Source organism: Nomascus leucogenys, chromosome 12 (genome assembly GCF_006542625.1).
Source record: "Nomascus leucogenys isolate Asia chromosome 12, Asia_NLE_v1, whole genome shotgun sequence".
Lineage (NCBI taxonomy): Eukaryota > Metazoa > Chordata > Mammalia > Primates > Hylobatidae > Nomascus > Nomascus leucogenys.
In genome coordinates this window covers 32,198,023-32,216,356 of record NC_044392.1, presented here as the reverse complement: position 1 = coordinate 32,216,356, position 18,334 = coordinate 32,198,023, and the positions used below count along the sequence as shown (strand labels likewise).

Here is an 18,334-nt window from a genome sequence, read left to right as displayed (position 1 = left end):
TTTCCTCTGCCTGAGGAATTCCTCATTAAATTAGGTGAAAGATTCCCTATCATCAGCTGGTGCCAGAATTTCTCTTTGGGATGCAGTTATTTTTGTTTGGTACAATAACTTGATAAATTCTTTCGGAGAAGAAGGTGAGAACAGCAGTGTGGATGTAGGCAGACAACAAGGATCGGGAAAAAAAAAGCCTGAAATGTTTTACATGATGGGGTAAAAGGCCAATAAAAACTACTCTTACTGAAGCAACTACACTTTTGGAAAACTGAAATGATTAATCTTTCCCCTCCCCTTCCTTTCTCTTTCCTTTCTTTTCTTTTTACTTTCCTAGTTTCTTTTCTTTTCCTCTTTCTTCCTTTCTTTGTCTTCTTCCTTCCCTCTTCCCCACCCTCCTTCCCCCTCTTTCTTCCTTTCATTATCTTCATTGAGTTATAATTTGCATATAATAACATTTACCAGTTTTAAATATAATATTTGCTGAGCTTTGATAAAAATAATTACCCAGTCTTATAGCTATAGTCCCAATCAAGAAAGAGAAGAGTTCCATCATTCCAAAACATTTCCTCATGCCACTTGTAGCCAATGCCCTCCGGGCCAGGACAACCACTAATCTGCTTTATTTCACTATAATTTGGCTTTTCTGTAATGTCATATAAATGGAATCATCATTATACACCCTTTTGTGTTGGATTAGTGTTAAGTGGTATGGTATATAATTTTCTATCCTTTATTTTTTACCTATCTTTGTCTCTCTCATTAAAGTGGATTTCTTAAATTCTGCATACAGTTTAGCATTGCTTTTTATTCAATCTTATTTGTTTTTTAATTGTAGTGTTCTTTCCATTTACTTTTAATGTAATCGATGATATGGTTAGACTTAAAACTGCCATCTTTATATTTATTTTCTATTTGTCTTTCTGGTCTTTATTCCTTTTCCCCTTCCTTTCAGTTTTCTTTTGGATTGAGTATAGTTAATGATGTTTAGATGGCCGAATAGGAACAGCTTCAGTCTACAGCTCCCAGCGTGAGCGACGCAGAAGAGGGGTGATTTCTGCATTTCCATCTGAGGTACCGGTTTCATCTCACTAGGGAGTGCCAGACAGTGGGTGCAGGACAGTGGGGGCAGCACACTGTGTGCAAGCCGAAGCAGGGTGAGGCATTGCCTCACTCAGGAAGCACAAGGGGTCAGGGAGTTCCCTTTCCTAGTCAAAGAAAGGGGAAGACAGACGGCACCCAGAAAATCAGGTCACTCCCACCCTAATACTGCGCTTTTCCAACGGGCTTAAAAAACGGCACACCAGGAAATTATATCCCGCACCTGGCTCAGAGGGTCCTACACCCACGGGGTCTCACTGATTGCTAGCACAGCAGTCTGAGATCAAACTGCAAGGCGGCAGTGAGGCTGGGGGAGGGGTGCCCACCATTGCCCAGGCTTGCTTAGGTAAACAAAGCAGCCAGGAAGCTCAAACTGGGTGGAGCCCACCACAGCTCAAAGAGGTCTGCCTGCCTCTGTAGGCTCCACATCTGGGGGCAGGGCACAGACAAACAAAAAGATAGAAGTAACCTCTGCAGACTTAAATGTCCCTGTCTGACAGCTTTGAAGAGAGTAGTGGTTCTCCCAGCACGCAGCTGGAGATCTGAGAATGGGCAGACTGCCTCCTCAAGTGGTGCCTGACCCCCGACCCCCGAGCAGCCTAACTGGGAGGCACCACCAAGTAGGGGCAGACTGACACCTCACACGGCCAGGTACTCCTCTGAGACAAAACTTCCAGAGGAACGATCAGGCAGCAGCATTGGCGGTTCATGAAAATCCACTGTTCTGCAGCCACTGCTGCTGATACCCAGCCAAACAGGGTCTGGAGTGGATCTCTAGCAAACTCCAACAGACCTGCAACTGAGGGTCCTGTCTGTTAGAAGGAAAACTAACAAACAGAAAGGACATCCACACCAAAAACCCATCTGTACATCACCATCATCAAAGACCAAAAGTAGACAAAACCACAAAGATGGGGAAAAAACAGAGCAGAAAAACTGGAAATTCTAAAAAGCAGGGTGCCTCTCCTCCTCCAAAGGAGTGCAGTTCCTCACCAGCAATGGAACAAACCTGGACGGAGAATGACTTTGATGAGCTGAGAGAAGAAGGCTTCAGAGGATCAAACTACTCCAAGCTACAGGAGGAAACTCAAACCAAAGGCAAAGAAGTTAAACAATTTGAAAAAAATTCAGACGAATGTATAACTAGAATAAGCAATACAGAGAAGTGCTTAAAGGAGCTGATGGAGCTGAAAGCCAAGGCTCGAGAACTACGTGAAGAATGCAGAAGCCTCAGGAGCTGATGTGATCAACTGGAAGAAAGGTTATCAGTGATGGAAGAAGAAATGAATGAAATGAAGCGAGAAGGGAAGTTTAGAGAAAAAAGAATGAAAAGAAACAAACAAAGCCTCCAAGAAATATGGGACTATGTGAAAAGACCAAATCTACGTCTGATTGATGTACCTGTAAGTGACAGGGAGAATGGAACCAAGTTGGAAAACACTGTGCAGGATATTATCCAGGAGAACTTCCCCAATCTAGCAAGGCAGGCCAACATTCAGATTCAGGAAATACAGAGAATGCCACAAGATACTCCTGGAGAAGAGCAACTCCAAGACACATAATTGTCAGATTCACCAAAGTTAAAATGAAGGAAAAAATGTTAAGAGCAGCCCAAGAGAAAGGTCGGGTTACCCACAAAGGGAAGCCCATCAGACTAACAGAGGATCTCTCAGCAGAAACTCTACAAGCCAGAAGAGAGTGGGGGCCAATATTCAACATTCTTAAAGAAAAGAATTTTCAACCCAGAATTTCATATCCAGCCAAACTAAGCTTCATAAGTGAAGGAGAAATAAAATACTTTACAGACAAGCAAATGCTGAGAGATTTTCTCACCACCAGGCCTGCCCTAAAAGAGCACTTGAAGGAAGCACTAAATATGGAAAGGAACAACCAGTACCAGCCACTGCAAAATCATGCCAAATTGTAAAGATCATCGAGGCTAGGAAGAAACTGCATCAACTAACGAGCAAAATAACCAACTAACATCATAATGACAGGATCAAATTCACACATAACAATATTAACTTTAAATGTAAATGGACTCAATACTCCAATTAAAAGACACAGACTGGCAAATTGGATAAAGAGTCAAGACCCATCAGTGTGCTGTATTCAGGAAACCCATCTCACATGCAGAGACACACATAGACTCAAAATAAAGGGATGGAGGAAGATCTACCAAGCAAATGGAAAACAAAAAAAGGCAGGGGTTGCAATCCTAGTCTCTGATAAAAGAGACTTTAAACCAACAAAGATCAAAAGAGACAAAGAAGGCCATTACATAATGGTAAAGGGATCAATTCAACAAGAAGAGCTAACTAGCCTAAATATATATGCACCCAATACAGGAGCACCCAGATTCATAAAGCAAGTCCTGAGTGACCTACAAAGAGACTTAGACTCCCACACAATAATAATGGGAGATTTTAACACCCGGCTGTCAACATTAGACAGATCAACGAGACAGAAAGTTAACAAGGATACCCAGGAATTGAACTCAGCTCTGCAGCAAGCGGACCTAATAGACATCTACAGAACTCTCCACCCCAAATCAACAGAATATACATTTTTTTCAGCACCACACCACACCTATTCCAAAATTGACCACATAGTTGGAAGTAAAGCTCTCCTCAGCAAATGTAAAAGAACAGAAATTATAACAAACTGTCTCTCAGACCACAGTGCAATCAAACTAGAACTCAGGATTAAGAAACTCACTCAAAACCACTCAACTACATGGAAACTGAACAACCTGCTCCTGAATGACTACTGGGTATATAACAAAATGAAGGCAGAAATAAAGACGTTCTTTGAAACCAATGAGAACAAAGACACAACATACCAGAATCTCTGGGACACATTCAAAGCAGTGTGTAGAGGGAAATTGATAGCACTAAATGCCCACAAGAGAAAGCAGGAAAGATCCAAAATTGACACCCTAACACCACAATTAAAAGAAGTAGAAAAGCAAGAGCAAACACATTCAAAAGCTAGCAGAAAGCAAGAAATAACTAAAATCAGAGCAAAACTGAAAGAAATAGAGACACAAAAAACCCTTCAAAAAATTAATGAATCCAGGAGCTGGTTTTTTGAAAAGATCAACAAAATTGATAGACCACTAGCAAGACTAATAAAGAAGAAAAGAGAGAAGAATCAAATAGACACAATAAAAAATGATAAAGGAGATATCACCACTGATCCCACAGAAATACAAACTACCATCAGAGAATACTACAAACACCTCTACGCAAATAAACTAGAAAATCTAGAAGAAATGGATAAATTCCTTGACACATACACCCCCCAAGACTAAACCAGGAAGAAGTTGAATCTCTGAATAGACCAATAACAGGCTCTGAAATTGTGGCAATAATCAATAGCTTACCAACCAAAAAGAGGCCAGAACCAGATGGATTCACAGCCGAATTCTATCAGAGGTACAAGGAGGAACTGGTACCATTCCTTCTGAAACTATTCCAAACATCAGAAAAAGAGGGAATCCTCCCTAACTCATTTTATGAGGCCAGCATCATCCTGATACCAAAGCCGGGCAGAGACACAACCAAAAAAAAGAATTTTAGACCAATATCCTTGATGAACATTGATGCGAAAACCCTCAATAAAATACTGGCAAACTGAATCCAGCAGCACATCAAAAAGCTTATCCATCACAATCGAGTGGATAAATCGAGTGGGCAAATCAATAAATGTAATCCAGCATATAGACAGAACCAAAGACAAAAACCACATGATTATCTCAATAGATGCAGAAAAGGCCTTTGATAAAATTCAACAACGCTTCATGCTAAAAACTCTCAATAAATTAGGTATTGATGGGACGTATCTCAAAATAATAAGAGCTATCTATGACAAACCCACAGCCAATATCATACTGAATGGGCAAAAACTGGAAGCATTCCCTTTGAAAACTGGCACGAGACAGGAATGCCCTCTCTCACCACTCCTATTCAACATAGTGTCGGAAGTTCTGGCCAGGGCAATTAGGCAGGAGAAGGAAATAAAAGGTATTCAATTAGGAAAAGAGGAAGTCAAATTGTCCCTGTTTGCAGATGACATGATTGTATATCTAGAAAACCCCATCATCTCAGCCCAAAATCTCCTTAAGCTGATAAGCAACTTCAGCAAAGTCTCAGGATACAAAATCAATGTACAAAAATCACAAGCATTCTTATACACCAATAACAGACAAACAGAGAGCCAAATCATGAGTGAACTCCCATTCACAATTGCTTCAAAGAGAATAAAATACCTAGGAATCCAACTTACAAGGGACATGAAGGACCTCTTCAAGGAGAACTACAAACCACTGCTCAATGAAATAAAAGAGGATACAAACAAATGGAAGAACATTCCATGCTCATGGGTTGGAAGAATCAATATCGTGAAAATGGCCATACTGCCCAAGATAATTTATAGATTCAATGCCATCCCCATCAAGCTACCAATGACTTTCTTCACAGAATTGGAAAAAACTACTTTAAAGTTCATATGGAACCAAAAAAGAGCCCGCATCGCCAAGTCAATCCTAAGCTAAAAGAACAAAGCTGGAGGCATCACGCTACCTGACTTCAAACTATACTACAAGGCTACAGTAACCAAAACAGCACGGTACTGGTACCAAAACAAAGATATAGATCAATGGAACAGAACAGAGCCCTCAGAAATAATGCCACATATCTACAACTATCTGATCTTTGACAAACCTAACAAAAACAAGCAATGGGGAAAGGATTCCCTATTTAATAAATGGTGCTGGGAAAACTGGCTAGCCATATGTAGAAAGCTGAAACTGGATCCCTTCCTTATACCTTATACAAAAATTAATTCAAGATGGATTAAAGACTTATATGTTAGAGCTAAAACCATAAAAACCCTGGAAGAAAACCTAGGCATTACCATTCAGGACATAGGCATGGGCAAGGACTTCATGTCTAAAACACCAAAAGCAATGGCAACAAAAGCCAAAATTGACAAATGGGATCTAATTAAACTAAAGAACTTCCACACAGCAAAAGAAACTACCATCAGAGTGAACAGGCAACCTACAAAATGGGAGAAAATTTTCACAACCTACTCATCTGACAAAGGGCTAATATCCAGAATCTACAATGAACTTAAACAAATTTACAAGAAAAAAACAACCCCATCAAAAAGTGGGCAAAGGACATGAACAGACACTTCTCAAAAGAAGACATTTATGCAGCCAAAAAACACATAAAAAAATGCTCATCATCACTGGCCATCAGAGAAATGCAAATCAAAACCACAATGAGATACCATCTCACACCAGTTAGAATGGCAATCATTAAAAGTCAGGAAACAACAGGTGCTGGAGAGGATGTGGAGAAATAGTAACACTTTTACACTGTTGGTGGGACTGTAAACTACTTCAACTATTGTGGAAGTCAGTGTGGTGATTCCTCAGGGATCTAGAACTAGAAATACCATTTGACCCAGCCATCCCATTACTGGGTATATACCCAAAGGAGTACAAATCATGCTGCTATAAAGACACATGCACACGTATGTTTATTGTGGCACTATTCACAATAGCAAAGACTTGGAACCAACCCAAATGTCCAACAATGGTAGACTGGATTAAGAAAATAGGCCACATATACACCATGGAATACTATGCAGCCATAAAAAATGATGAGTTCATGTCCTTTGTAGGGACATGGATGAAACTGGAAATCATCATTCTCAGTAAACTATCACAGGGACAAAAAACCAAACACTGCATGTTCTCACTCATAGGTGGGAATTGAACAATGAGAACACATGGACACAGGAAGGGGAACATCACACTCCGGGGACTTTTGTGGGGTGGGGGGAGGGTGGAGGGATAGCATTAGGAGATATACCTAATGTGAATGATGAGTTAATGGGTGCAGCACACCAACATGGCACATGGATACATATGTAACAAACCTGCACATTGTGCACATGTACCCTAAAACTTAAAGTATAATAATAATAAAATTTTTTTAAAAATGATGTTTAATCTCCATTGTTGGCTTCTTAGCTTTGTTTTCTTAGTGGTGCCCTTCAGTTTACAATATATAATACCTTTTTAACTTGTCACAGACTTCCTTCAAATAATATACTATTTCACTTGTAAGAACCTTGCAATAATATATTTCAATTTCTTCCCTCCCAGCCTTTGTGTTATTGTCATACATTTTATTTATATATACATAATATACCCCACAATAAAGTGTTACTATTTTGCTTTAACATTTAGATAATCAATTGCCTTTTTAATAGATTAAAATGAGGAAAAAATTTCTCTATATTTATCAACTTCTGGAACTTTTCATTCCTTCTTATGAATCTAAATGTCTCTCTGATATAATATTTCTTCTATCTAAAGGAGTTCCTTTAACATTTTTTCTGCTCTGCTAGTGAGAAATTCTTTCTACATTTGTATGTCTAAAACACTCTTTATTTTGCCTTCATTTAAAAAAGATTTTTTGGCTTGGTATAGAATACTAAACAGAAAGATTCCCCCATCTTCCACCCTCCCAACACTTTAAAGATGTCCCTAATTGTCTTCTGGTTTGCATAGTTTCTAATGATAAGTCTGCTGTCATTTCTTGGTTTTGTTCCCCTGTATGTGATGTGTGTTTTTCTCTTTGTCACTAGTTTGCAGCAACTTGATTGTGATATGGCTTGGTGTGGTTTTCTTCGTGTTTCTTCTTCTTAGTTTTGTCAAACCACTTGAATCTGTTGGTTTGTAGTTTACATTACATTTGGGAATTTTTCAGTCATTATTTCTTCAAATACTTTTTCTGTTCCTGCTACTTCTGGGATCCAATTACACATATGTTAGATCACTTGATGTGGTCCCACAGTTCACTGATGCTCTGTTCACTTTCTTCAGCCTTTTTAATCTCTGTATTTCATTTTGCAATTTCTATTGCAATGTATTAATATTTTCTACTATTTCCTTTCATGGTGTCTAATGTGCTATTAATTTCATCCAGTGTTTGTTGTATTAGCGGTGCCCTTCAGTTTATAATATATAATTTTTTATCCTTTATTTTTTACCTTTATATTCTATGCTTTTTTTTTTTACTTTTCATGTCAGCAATTGTATTCATCTACAGAAGTTCTGTGTATGCATATTTATATTCTCTATCTCTTCATCATGCTCATGCTTTTCTCTGCTTTCTGGAACATAATTAGGAAGATTTATGATAGCTGTCTTACTGTCTCCGCCTGCTGCTTCTATTCTTTCTTTCACTTCTAAATCTGTTGAGTTTTTTCTTGGTTGTGAATCATCTCTTTCTGCTTCTTCTAATGCTTGTTTATTTTTATTAACATTGTGAATTTACATTGTTGTTTGTTGCATTCTTGTTAACTAGTATTGAGTTTTATTCACAGTTAAGATACTTGAAATCAACTTGATTCTTTCAAATCTTATTTTTTATTCTGTTGCCTCCTCAGCAGCCTGTAGTCTAATTTTATCCACCCACTGCTTCTAAATCCTTCTGAGAATTTTATCCAATACTCATTTATTAGGAGGTCTTTCTATGTTTGATGGTAGGAACATAAACGATTACTGGCCCTGCGTAAGGTCCAGGGACTGTTCCACCTGTTCCTTTCAAGTGACATTTTTCTTACCCTCAGTACTTTCCTCACATGTATGTGCAGATCAGTATTCAACTTGACAAGACCTCTCTGTAGATTCTCAAGAGCTCTTTCTCTGTGATTATACTGTCCTCTCCAGGACTCTACCCTACAAATCACAAATTCTAGCCACTTAGGCTTCTCTAAGTCCAAACTCTGTTTCCTCAACCCATAGAGACTCTGTCTGGGTTCTCCCTGCTTGTGCTGTTCCCTGGAAACACTCTTCAAGCAGTAAGCTTAGGCGCTCATAGGGCACACCTTGTTTGTTATTCTTCTTTCACTGTCTTGAGATGTCTGCCATTCAATGTCTGAAAACCTCTGTTTTATATGTTTTGTCTGCCTGTCTAGTTGTTCAGAAAAAGGGTAAATCTGGTTCCTTATGTTCTGAAGCCAAAGTCTGAGATGCTAAATTTCCATATAAAATATTTTTTACATTACAGCAATGTCAGCTTCCCTTCTTTAATTGTACCTTTCCCCATCCCAACTGTGGATAATCTATTCCACTCAAAACGCTTTGCATGAGTTTGCATGGCATCAGCATATGTTTGGATTCTCCAGGTGGGAGTGGAAAATAAGGCACATCCATTCATTAGCAATGAAGGATTCAGGTACTACAGTGACGTGCAATGTATCTCATGAGGTTCTGAGCATGGAAACCATAAGTTGAGTAGGTATATCTAGATTTACTTCTTGCATAAAGTCCTTAACATGGACCACAAGTCCATGTATGATTTACCTCTACTTCTCTCTTTAGTCTTATCATATGTCTTTTCTCTTGTTTACTATGGACTCCTTGTCCCTTGGGTCCCCTCTCAGCTCCCCAGACATCCAAGTTCTGTCTTACCTCGGGGTCTTTGCAGATGCCATTCCCTCTGCCTAGAGTGCTCTTTCTCCCTTCTTCCTTTTGATAAATATGTGCTTGTCATTCAGACATCACCTTGAATATTAATTCACTTCTACCTTTATCTCCAATTCTGATACACATTTTTTTCTTTTACAGCACCCATCACAATTTGTAATTAAATGCCTGTGAGATTATATGACTAATTCCATTTTCTTCTACTGGATCATAAGTATTTGTGTCCTGCACATTTTGGTCACCCAAGTGTGAGTTCCTCAAGGAAAAGTGCTGGATTGTGTTTGTCTTAGTGTCTCTGGTGCCTTCCATAGGTACCTGGAGAAGCATGGAACATGAACATGAAGAAGATGCTCAGTGAATATTTATTAAACTCCTAAAATTTAAGGTCCTATGGGCTACAGCCTAGGTCCACAAGTCAAAGCTCATGGCTGTGTGTTGTTCGGATTGCATAATGTTAAAATAGATTAAATGCCAACATTAAAAATCTGGAGAAATTATATAAGAATCTGGATTACTGGTTTCTCTTTAAAAAACAAAAACCTGGAGATCTGCTTAACAACAGGACCAAACTCCTGCACAGAATTTGGTTGGACCTGGATCTTAGCTGCCCTTTTCTGCTTTCTGATTATCAGTCCTTACTGGACCAATTTTGTTCACTGAACTACTCATCTGGCTACTATAGGCATCTGAGTTTGTGAATTTTGCGCTAGCATAAAGTGGACTTTGTTGTGTCTTCCCCCAACACACCCCAAAGTATAGCTTGACACTAATAACTAATATTTACTCTAGGCTGTACTTTCACTTTGATAATAAAACTGTCAAGAGCTGAGAAATGATAAAAGCTTAAGTCACTTCCTGTAAGTTATAACGTAATTCTAGTCTATAAAAGAAAAAAAGTTTATGGAGAAAGTCTCCACTAATAAGCAGGAAGCATTATCTGTGAAAGACTTCAAAAGAGCTTTGGTAGCAAAGCACAAACAGGACTGATAAGGAGAGTTGCCCTCTCAGGTCAGAACTTGTGTATTAACTGAAATTAGCATGGCTAGTTGATAGTTGCACTATGTATCTTGAATCAAGCATGACAGCCCTTCTTCAATGCTTCTTGCTACATGGCCTCATAAAGTTGAAAAATGATGTTTCTGGACAGGCAGCTTCTACTGTTTCAAGTGTTAAAACATCACATGGGGTTTCTATAGTAGAAAATGATATTCTTTCCACTGCCTTCACAAGCAAGCTCCCCTAAGGGCAAAACATTATATTCTTCGTAGGATAGGAGATAACTTTTGAAGTTCTTCCTCCTTTTCTTTTTCTGGGTAAATGTGTGCTCATTCTTCAGATGTCAGATCAAATATCAGCTTACACCCTTCTTGATCTCTGATTGTGATACATGTTTGTTTGTTGTTGGTTTTTTGACAGCACTCATCGCCATTTGTAATTCAGTATTTGTGACATTATATGGTTAACGATACTTTCTTCTGCTAGATAGTGGGAGAAAGCACTTGAACTTTAGGGTCAGAGTTGAAATATCTTGGTGGTTGTATCATTTGCTAACTGTGGGAACTTGGGAAGGTTTCTTGAAGTCCCTTTAGCCTCAGTTTTTTCATTTATAATTTGAGATAATATAATCCTTTTTCTAGAGATAACTTTATCCTTTTTGATGGGTTATGAAGACTGGAAAATATTTGTAAAATTTCTGGCTCCTAACAAATGCTCTGGTAGCCTGTGGGAATACGCATTCACATTTTGGTTAAGTATGTTCTTTTCCAGCCATGTTGCAATTAATACAGCCTCTTTCCTTTATGTTCTACTTTAGATAAGATATATCTTAAGTGTACTTGAGTTCTGGTAACACATGAGAGTAAGATAGAAATTGGTGATTTTCTTAGTTTGGGTTGCTGTAGCAAACTACTCTGGACTGAGTGGCTTATAAACAATGGACACTTCTTTCTCACAGTTCTGGAGGCTGGAAGTTTAAAATCAGGGCGCCAGCATGGTTGGGTTCTGGTGCGGGGTCTCTTCCAGGTTGTAGACTGCCATCTTCTCCTTGTATCCTCACATGGTAGAAAGAGGATGAGTGAGAGGGTCCCTTTTATAAGGGCACTAATCTCATCATGAGGGCTCTATCCTCATTACCTAAAAACCTCCCAAAGGCCCCACCTACTAATGCCATCACACTGGAGGTTAGATTTCGATATGTGAATTTTGGGAGGACACAAACATCCAGTCCATTGCAGTGATGTATCTGTTCCAAAGGTGATAAAAGGAAGTAAGACTTTTTTGGTAAAAGCACTTTTTTTTTTGGTGATAAGTAAGACAAGGTACCTGCTCAAAATTATCAGCAAAATCAATAATTTTAAAGCAAGGGGAAAATAACGCATAGTCTCTACTTTCTAATCAGTCCTCAGTCCCTCAGTTTAGTTCAGTAATGAATAATATCATCATGATCATGACCATCATCATCCACTAGGTTCCAGGCTCTGTGCTAAATGCCAGAGTACAAATGTAAAGAAGACAGGGCCTGGGTCCCTGAGGGGCTCAGCCTAGTTAACTCTAGGGTACATGTTGGTGCCCTAATTGTGATAGGTTTGACCTCTAGATTTCTTCTAGGGCTACAATTAGAACACACTGTCAATCTGGAATGAGAACCAACCAATGTAAGTATCTAAAAATTGCCTAAGATGCTATAACACTTGTGCTAGGTATAGCAGGGTGACTGATTTTCTAACAATATTGAACCTATTTGTAAACAATCAGTGTTTCACACCTAGATTTATTTTAACACATACTGGGCTTAAAAAATTATTGTATATATTTGTGTACATGATATTTTGAGATAGATAATGAAAGGTTACTCTAGTCACACAAATTAATGTCTGTCTAATTGACCAAACTAAATTACTCGGAATTTCACATTCACCTGTCAAATATAAGATGAATTTCAAATAATTAAATGAATGATGTTAAGTTTAATATACTACTAAAAGTTGAATTATGAGCATCTTGAAACAGTGAATGATATAGACTAGCACATAGGATATATTCTATAATTACACTGAGTGAGGACTGCTAATGAGATAATTGGGGTATAATTTTATCAATGCTTTTATTCTTTTCACTTCAAATTATTTTACCTTTAGTCTAGAATAAAACAGGTTTGTTGTATCTTTTTGATTTTGCAACATACATTAATATAAAGTATAAAATACAAACAGCTATTAAGAGGAAGCATTTGTGAGATGCAGTTTTGGTGAATGTGATTTTGACTTTGTAATCAAAATAAAAAAATTAAGCTCTAAACTGAAAAGAAGAGAAATGGACAGGGACAACTATTGTGCTAGAGCACAAAAAGTCCTTGTTCAGGTGCTTGCCGGAATAAAATCTTTACACAAGGGTAGCTCTTCATTTATATTTACTCAGTTCTGTTCGTTTCCTGCTCAGTCGATAGTCAGCTTTGTATTGTATTTATTCTTGTCATGATGTACTAATTACTTGCCAAAGGCTCTCAGTATTTTTTAAAAATGAAAAATGGTGCATACAAGCTTTGGGAAAGTGAAGTTACAGAAAGAGCCTTTTTGGTTACCTATTAGGGTGCTCACTCAGTAACTCTTCCCTTGTTACTTATTTTTGTGAACAACTCTTTTCCTCTCCTAAGTTAATAAACTTAGTGAATGCTTCAATGCATTCAAAGATTCAGAATATTCTTTCAGAAGCTATGATGTAGGCAATGGGCGAATCAATGCTGATGTTTTATAAAGAGCTGATCTCATTGCACAGGACTTGCAAGTCTCTTTGGAAAAGGGATCCACATTTTTGTGATTTATTAAACATACAAACTATAGCCATTATAGTTTGTTTCAGGTGTTTATCATATACTCAAGTGTCTACATAAGGCCAAAATATTCAGATGAAAACTGAAAAAATGTAATCACCTACATTAAGTCAAGCATTGGAATGTTTTGGAAAAATTTAAAAGAGTAAATTTTTGTATAGAGAATTTGGCAACACTTAGATACAAGGAACAATGTCTGGCAGAAAACATGTTTTATTTGGAGAGCTGGCTTACCAGCAGATGGCTATATATTATAGAACTAATTTTGTGACATTACATTCATATACAACTCATATATTTAAAATATGAGAATATAATTAAGAGAAAATAATATTAAATTCTCTATGAAACAAGCTTTTTAAAGGTAATTGACCAAAACAACTTTGAAAATTTTACCGAACAACAAACCTTGCTCAAAGGTGCAGCATTAAAGTCAACTTGATGTATGCTAGTTACAGAGTTTCTGAAAATTTAACCTCAAATTGAAACCCTTTAGTGATAGTTTTTAAGTGATTAGTTACAGTTGCAGATACTTTATTCCCCGATCTAAAACAGTCTTATTAAATACATTATTAAAGGAAATGTCCTTATAAGCATTTTTACAAATCACCATTTGTCCATTCTGTCAAAAAGGGTTATCCAAAGTTGTCTGATGTTCTGTTTTGGTTTCTCAAGCCAATGTAATATTATCTTAACTCCCTACCACCCATCTCTCAAATATCTACCTCTGAGATAGAGGAATCTGGATTCTCATGTAACTGGCTCAGCATGCAGTTAGTTTATCCCCACTCCTAAAAAAATAGCTCAAACCATAGAGGGAGGCTATAGGTGAGGGTGAGTGTCAGACATGGAGAAGGAGATGTTTTATTTTAATGCGGAGGGCATAATAAGATCAACTTACAAGGCTTGTCTTTTACCATAAAAGATACTATCTGTTTACTAGATTTGCATCTCATTTCCAAGGTAAAATTTTACTTTCCCTACCAATATGTATTTACCTTTCTTAGATTCATACAACCAGAGGCAATATTATACACCAATAATCATGTCTCCAGTGAAAGTTGTGGGAGCATTTTAAGCAATTGCTCATAAATAATTGCTGGCTATGGGGAATATAGGGACAAATAAACAGTAAAGGAAGAGGGGTAATGTTGCAAGGTTCATTCACTGTGCAAACAGCCCAGGTAGGGTCCAAAGTCTACAATTCTTACCTCCTCCCTTATTTGAAATGAAGCCTGCATGTGACATTTTGATATTTTGAGGTTTCTGCCCCTTATTCTTTACATTGCTGAACTTCTGATGCAGTCATCTGGAAGCCTCATAAATAGGTGAAGTGGTTGTTCACTATGTCACTGTATGATTGATTTCATGTATGTCACTGTATGATTTTAAGAACATAGGAGAAACTCCTGTGCACACTACTTCACCCAGAGTCTTGCCAAATTCACTTTAGAAGAAATCTCAGTGCCACAGTTAATGCTTCATTGTTTCTCCTCAAGCCAAAGATTAAGTGCTAATGCAAGTACTCCTAAGGAAGGTAGTTCATTGACCTATTATCAGTCACTTATACCTTAGTGGGAATGAGTTTGACAACAGTTTATATAGAAAATAATAAATTTAAAAATTACTTTCTGATTTTTTTCTGAAACTAACAAGTTTTCAGATAAATACTAAATTATTTGAACACATTTTAATTGAAGAATTATCTTTACTATCATAGCTCATATTTATTATCTGTTATATGCTAGTCATTATTCTAAGATTTCATGACAACAAACCTGTATGACAGAGATATGATTATTATTACCATTTTACAGATGAGAAAGATGAGGCACACAGAGGTTAAATAACTTTATAAAAGTCACTGAGCCAGGATTTGCACTTATTAGTCTAGTTCTAAAACCTGCACGTAAACCACTCTCCTACTCAATTATGCTCTCAAAGGTGTGATGGCTAGAACATGTGGGAGAAGGAAAGATATTTGTGAACCATGAAAAGTCTGAAATTATTTTAAAATGTTACTATACCAACAACTATTACAATATGGATACAATTTTTTTATACCAGTGCCTGATGGAACTCTACTATGCTTACAATGATCTGAACATCAGCATAATGGGATAATTAGAGCTGTATTAACATCAGGTACTTACTATTGAGCAGCTGATACAATAACTTGCATGACTATTATCTTTATGATTATTGCCATCATTGTCATCATTATTTATCGAGAGCTTATCAGATCCCAGGAACCATGTTTAGTACTCTACCTATGTGATCTCATTTAAATTTCAGGCAATCTTATGGGTGGTTATAATCATTTCCATTTTATAGATGAGAAAACTGAGGCTCAGAGATGCTAAAGTCATAGAATCAGAAATGATAAAGCTAGAATTTTAACTTGTCTGCCTTTAAAGCTTACTTTCTTAACCACTTCACTATGTCCAGAAGTCTAATACTATTAATGCTTCTAGTCTCACCACCACCAAATACCACTAATTGAGTGTCATCTGTGTGCCAGGAAGACTATATCAGGCTAGTTCTATATCAGTATGTCAGTGGCTCATGGGCCAAACCCAACCAATTTCCTGTTTTTGTAAAGAAAATTGTATTGTCAGAGGCAGTTTTACTCTGGTGTATGACTTGAGGGAAAGAATACGGTAATAAAGTTAATTAGTTCTGGAATCTGTAACCAAAGCCAAAAAAATAAGTATCATCTATGGCTGCTTTTGTACTAAAAGGCAGAGTTGAGTACTTGCAACAGAGATCTTAATGGCCTGCAAAGCCAAACAAACTTACTATCTGGCCCTTTACAGAAAAATTTACTGACCCCCGCCTTAAACCATCTTTCAATGTATGTATTATTATTCCCATTTTAAGATGAACATACGAGAATTCAGAGAAATTAGATAACTTGCGCTCCCAAACATTAAAGAGTAAGAACTCAGTGAAAAATGCAGGTCTAGAGGACTCCAAAACCTTTTCCTTTTCCTCTCTCAAAACTTAAAACAGCAACAATTTTTATAATTACCAGTTGCAAGAGATTTCCCTAACAATACGTGGTTAACAGTATAGTTTTACATGTTGATGCTGGTATTAAAGATTTAGATATTTTCCCTTTTCAGAAAAATATTAAATTTATCTTACCTTCTGATAATTTACTGTACCTAATTCCTTGAGGATGGATGCTTAAGGGCTTATCTGCCTTATTTTTAAAGTGAACTTTTATGATGTCTCCGACTTCAGCATATAAAGTAGGCCCAAGAAGTCCTGTGAAAACAAATATTTAAACTATGTCTGTATTCAGGGTCACCAAAGGCAGAGTTGCTAAGCAAGAAAAACAAACAGATGATACCAAGAGTGATTGCTACCATTCCTCCTGGTCCTGAGGCTGACTTGCTTATCTTCAATCTGGAAGGTTTTAGCAGCTCATTAACTCAACATTACATGTACACAGATCACAACAGAACGGTAGAAACACTTGTCCTGGACCCAAAAGAAGTCAACAGAGCAGGAGAAATAGTTCTGACCAAGTCTTGCCCAATTTGACCCGCTGTCATTCCTTAGAGATAACTGTCTTTGCTTAAGAAAGATGTTCATTTCAATTACAGAGGGTGATGCGAGAGAGTAGTTACTTTAGATTTCTCTGACATGGGTGTGCTCAGAGACCTAGATGAATTGAGGAACCAAATCACACAGCTCTCTGGCTCTGAGGCAGGAGTAGGCTTGATGTATCTAAGGAACAGTAAGAAAAACAGTATGGGAAGAAAGAAGAGATGAGGTGGATGGTAAGTGTGCAGAATAAGGGAGGCCCTATGGGCTATGGTAAGAACTTGAATTTTCTTCTAAGTGAAATGGGACATCACTGGAGCCTTTTTTTTTTTTTTTTTTTTTTTTTTTTTTTAAGATGGAGTCTCGCTCTGTCTCCTAGGCTGGAGTGCAGTGGTGCAATCTCAGGACCCACTGCAACCTCCACCTCCTGGGTTCAAGCAATTCCCCTACCTCAACCTCCCAAGTAGTTGGGATTGCAGGCATGCACCACCACACCCAGCTAATTTTTGTATTTTTAGTAGAGATGACTTTTCACCGTGTTGGCCAGGCTGGTCTCAAACTCCTGACCTCAGGTGATACACCCGCCTCAGCCTCCCAAAGTGCTGGGATTACAGGCGTGAGCCACCACGCCTTGTCTAAGTGAAATGGAGCATTTCCAAGTAAAATGAAAAACCACTTTGTACAGCAGAGACACAGTATAACGTGTATTAAAAGTTCATCCTAAAACAAAAAGTTCATCATAGCTGCTATGTAGAGAATAGTCTGTGTAGGGACAAGAATGGAAGCAGAGAGATTAGGCAGTATAGGAAAGAGACTGCAGTGTACTGGGCCAGCACATGTAGCAGGACGTGATGAGTAGTGGTTGGATTCTGGACATTTTTGTAGGTAAGGCAAACAAGACTTGCTGATGGATTGCATGTGGCTTGTGAGAGACAGAAGTCAAGGATGACCTCAAGGTGTTTTATCCGAACAACTGGGTAAATGATGTTATTAGTTACTGCAGTGGGAGAACACAGCAGGGACAGGAGGTTATGGGTGCAGAAATCAAGAATGAGGTTTTACTTTCTACATGTCAGGCACTGTGTTAGAAAGTTTCTGGCTACCTGGATCAAATACAGTCTCTGTACTGAAGGAGCTCACAAGCTAGTTTGGAGATAGATGTATGATAGGAGCGACTGCTGAGATATGGGCAAAATACTACATAAGAAGAGAGGATGAAGCACAAATTCTGTCTGGGGAGTTAGGGAAAAAGTTGATGGCTGAGTCAGAATTTGAGGAATTATATATAGTCAGCCCCCCATGACCATAGTTCATATTCAGGGTTACACATCCATGGAGTCAACCAATTT

At 37.9% G+C, this 18,334-nt stretch overlaps 1 protein-coding gene across 1 annotated transcript in view; it reads right to left on the bottom strand.

The window, feature by feature from the left end:
- The window catches only part of F5 (coagulation factor V), a 91,078-nt gene that overhangs the window by 60,341 nt on the left and 12,403 nt on the right, over positions 1-18,334 (bottom strand). The window contains exon 3 of the mRNA XM_003258844.4: positions 16,581-16,703. Within this exon, the coding sequence (XP_003258892.2) occupies positions 16,581-16,703 (123 nt within the window). The remainder of the gene's footprint in view (positions 1-16,580; positions 16,704-18,334) is intronic.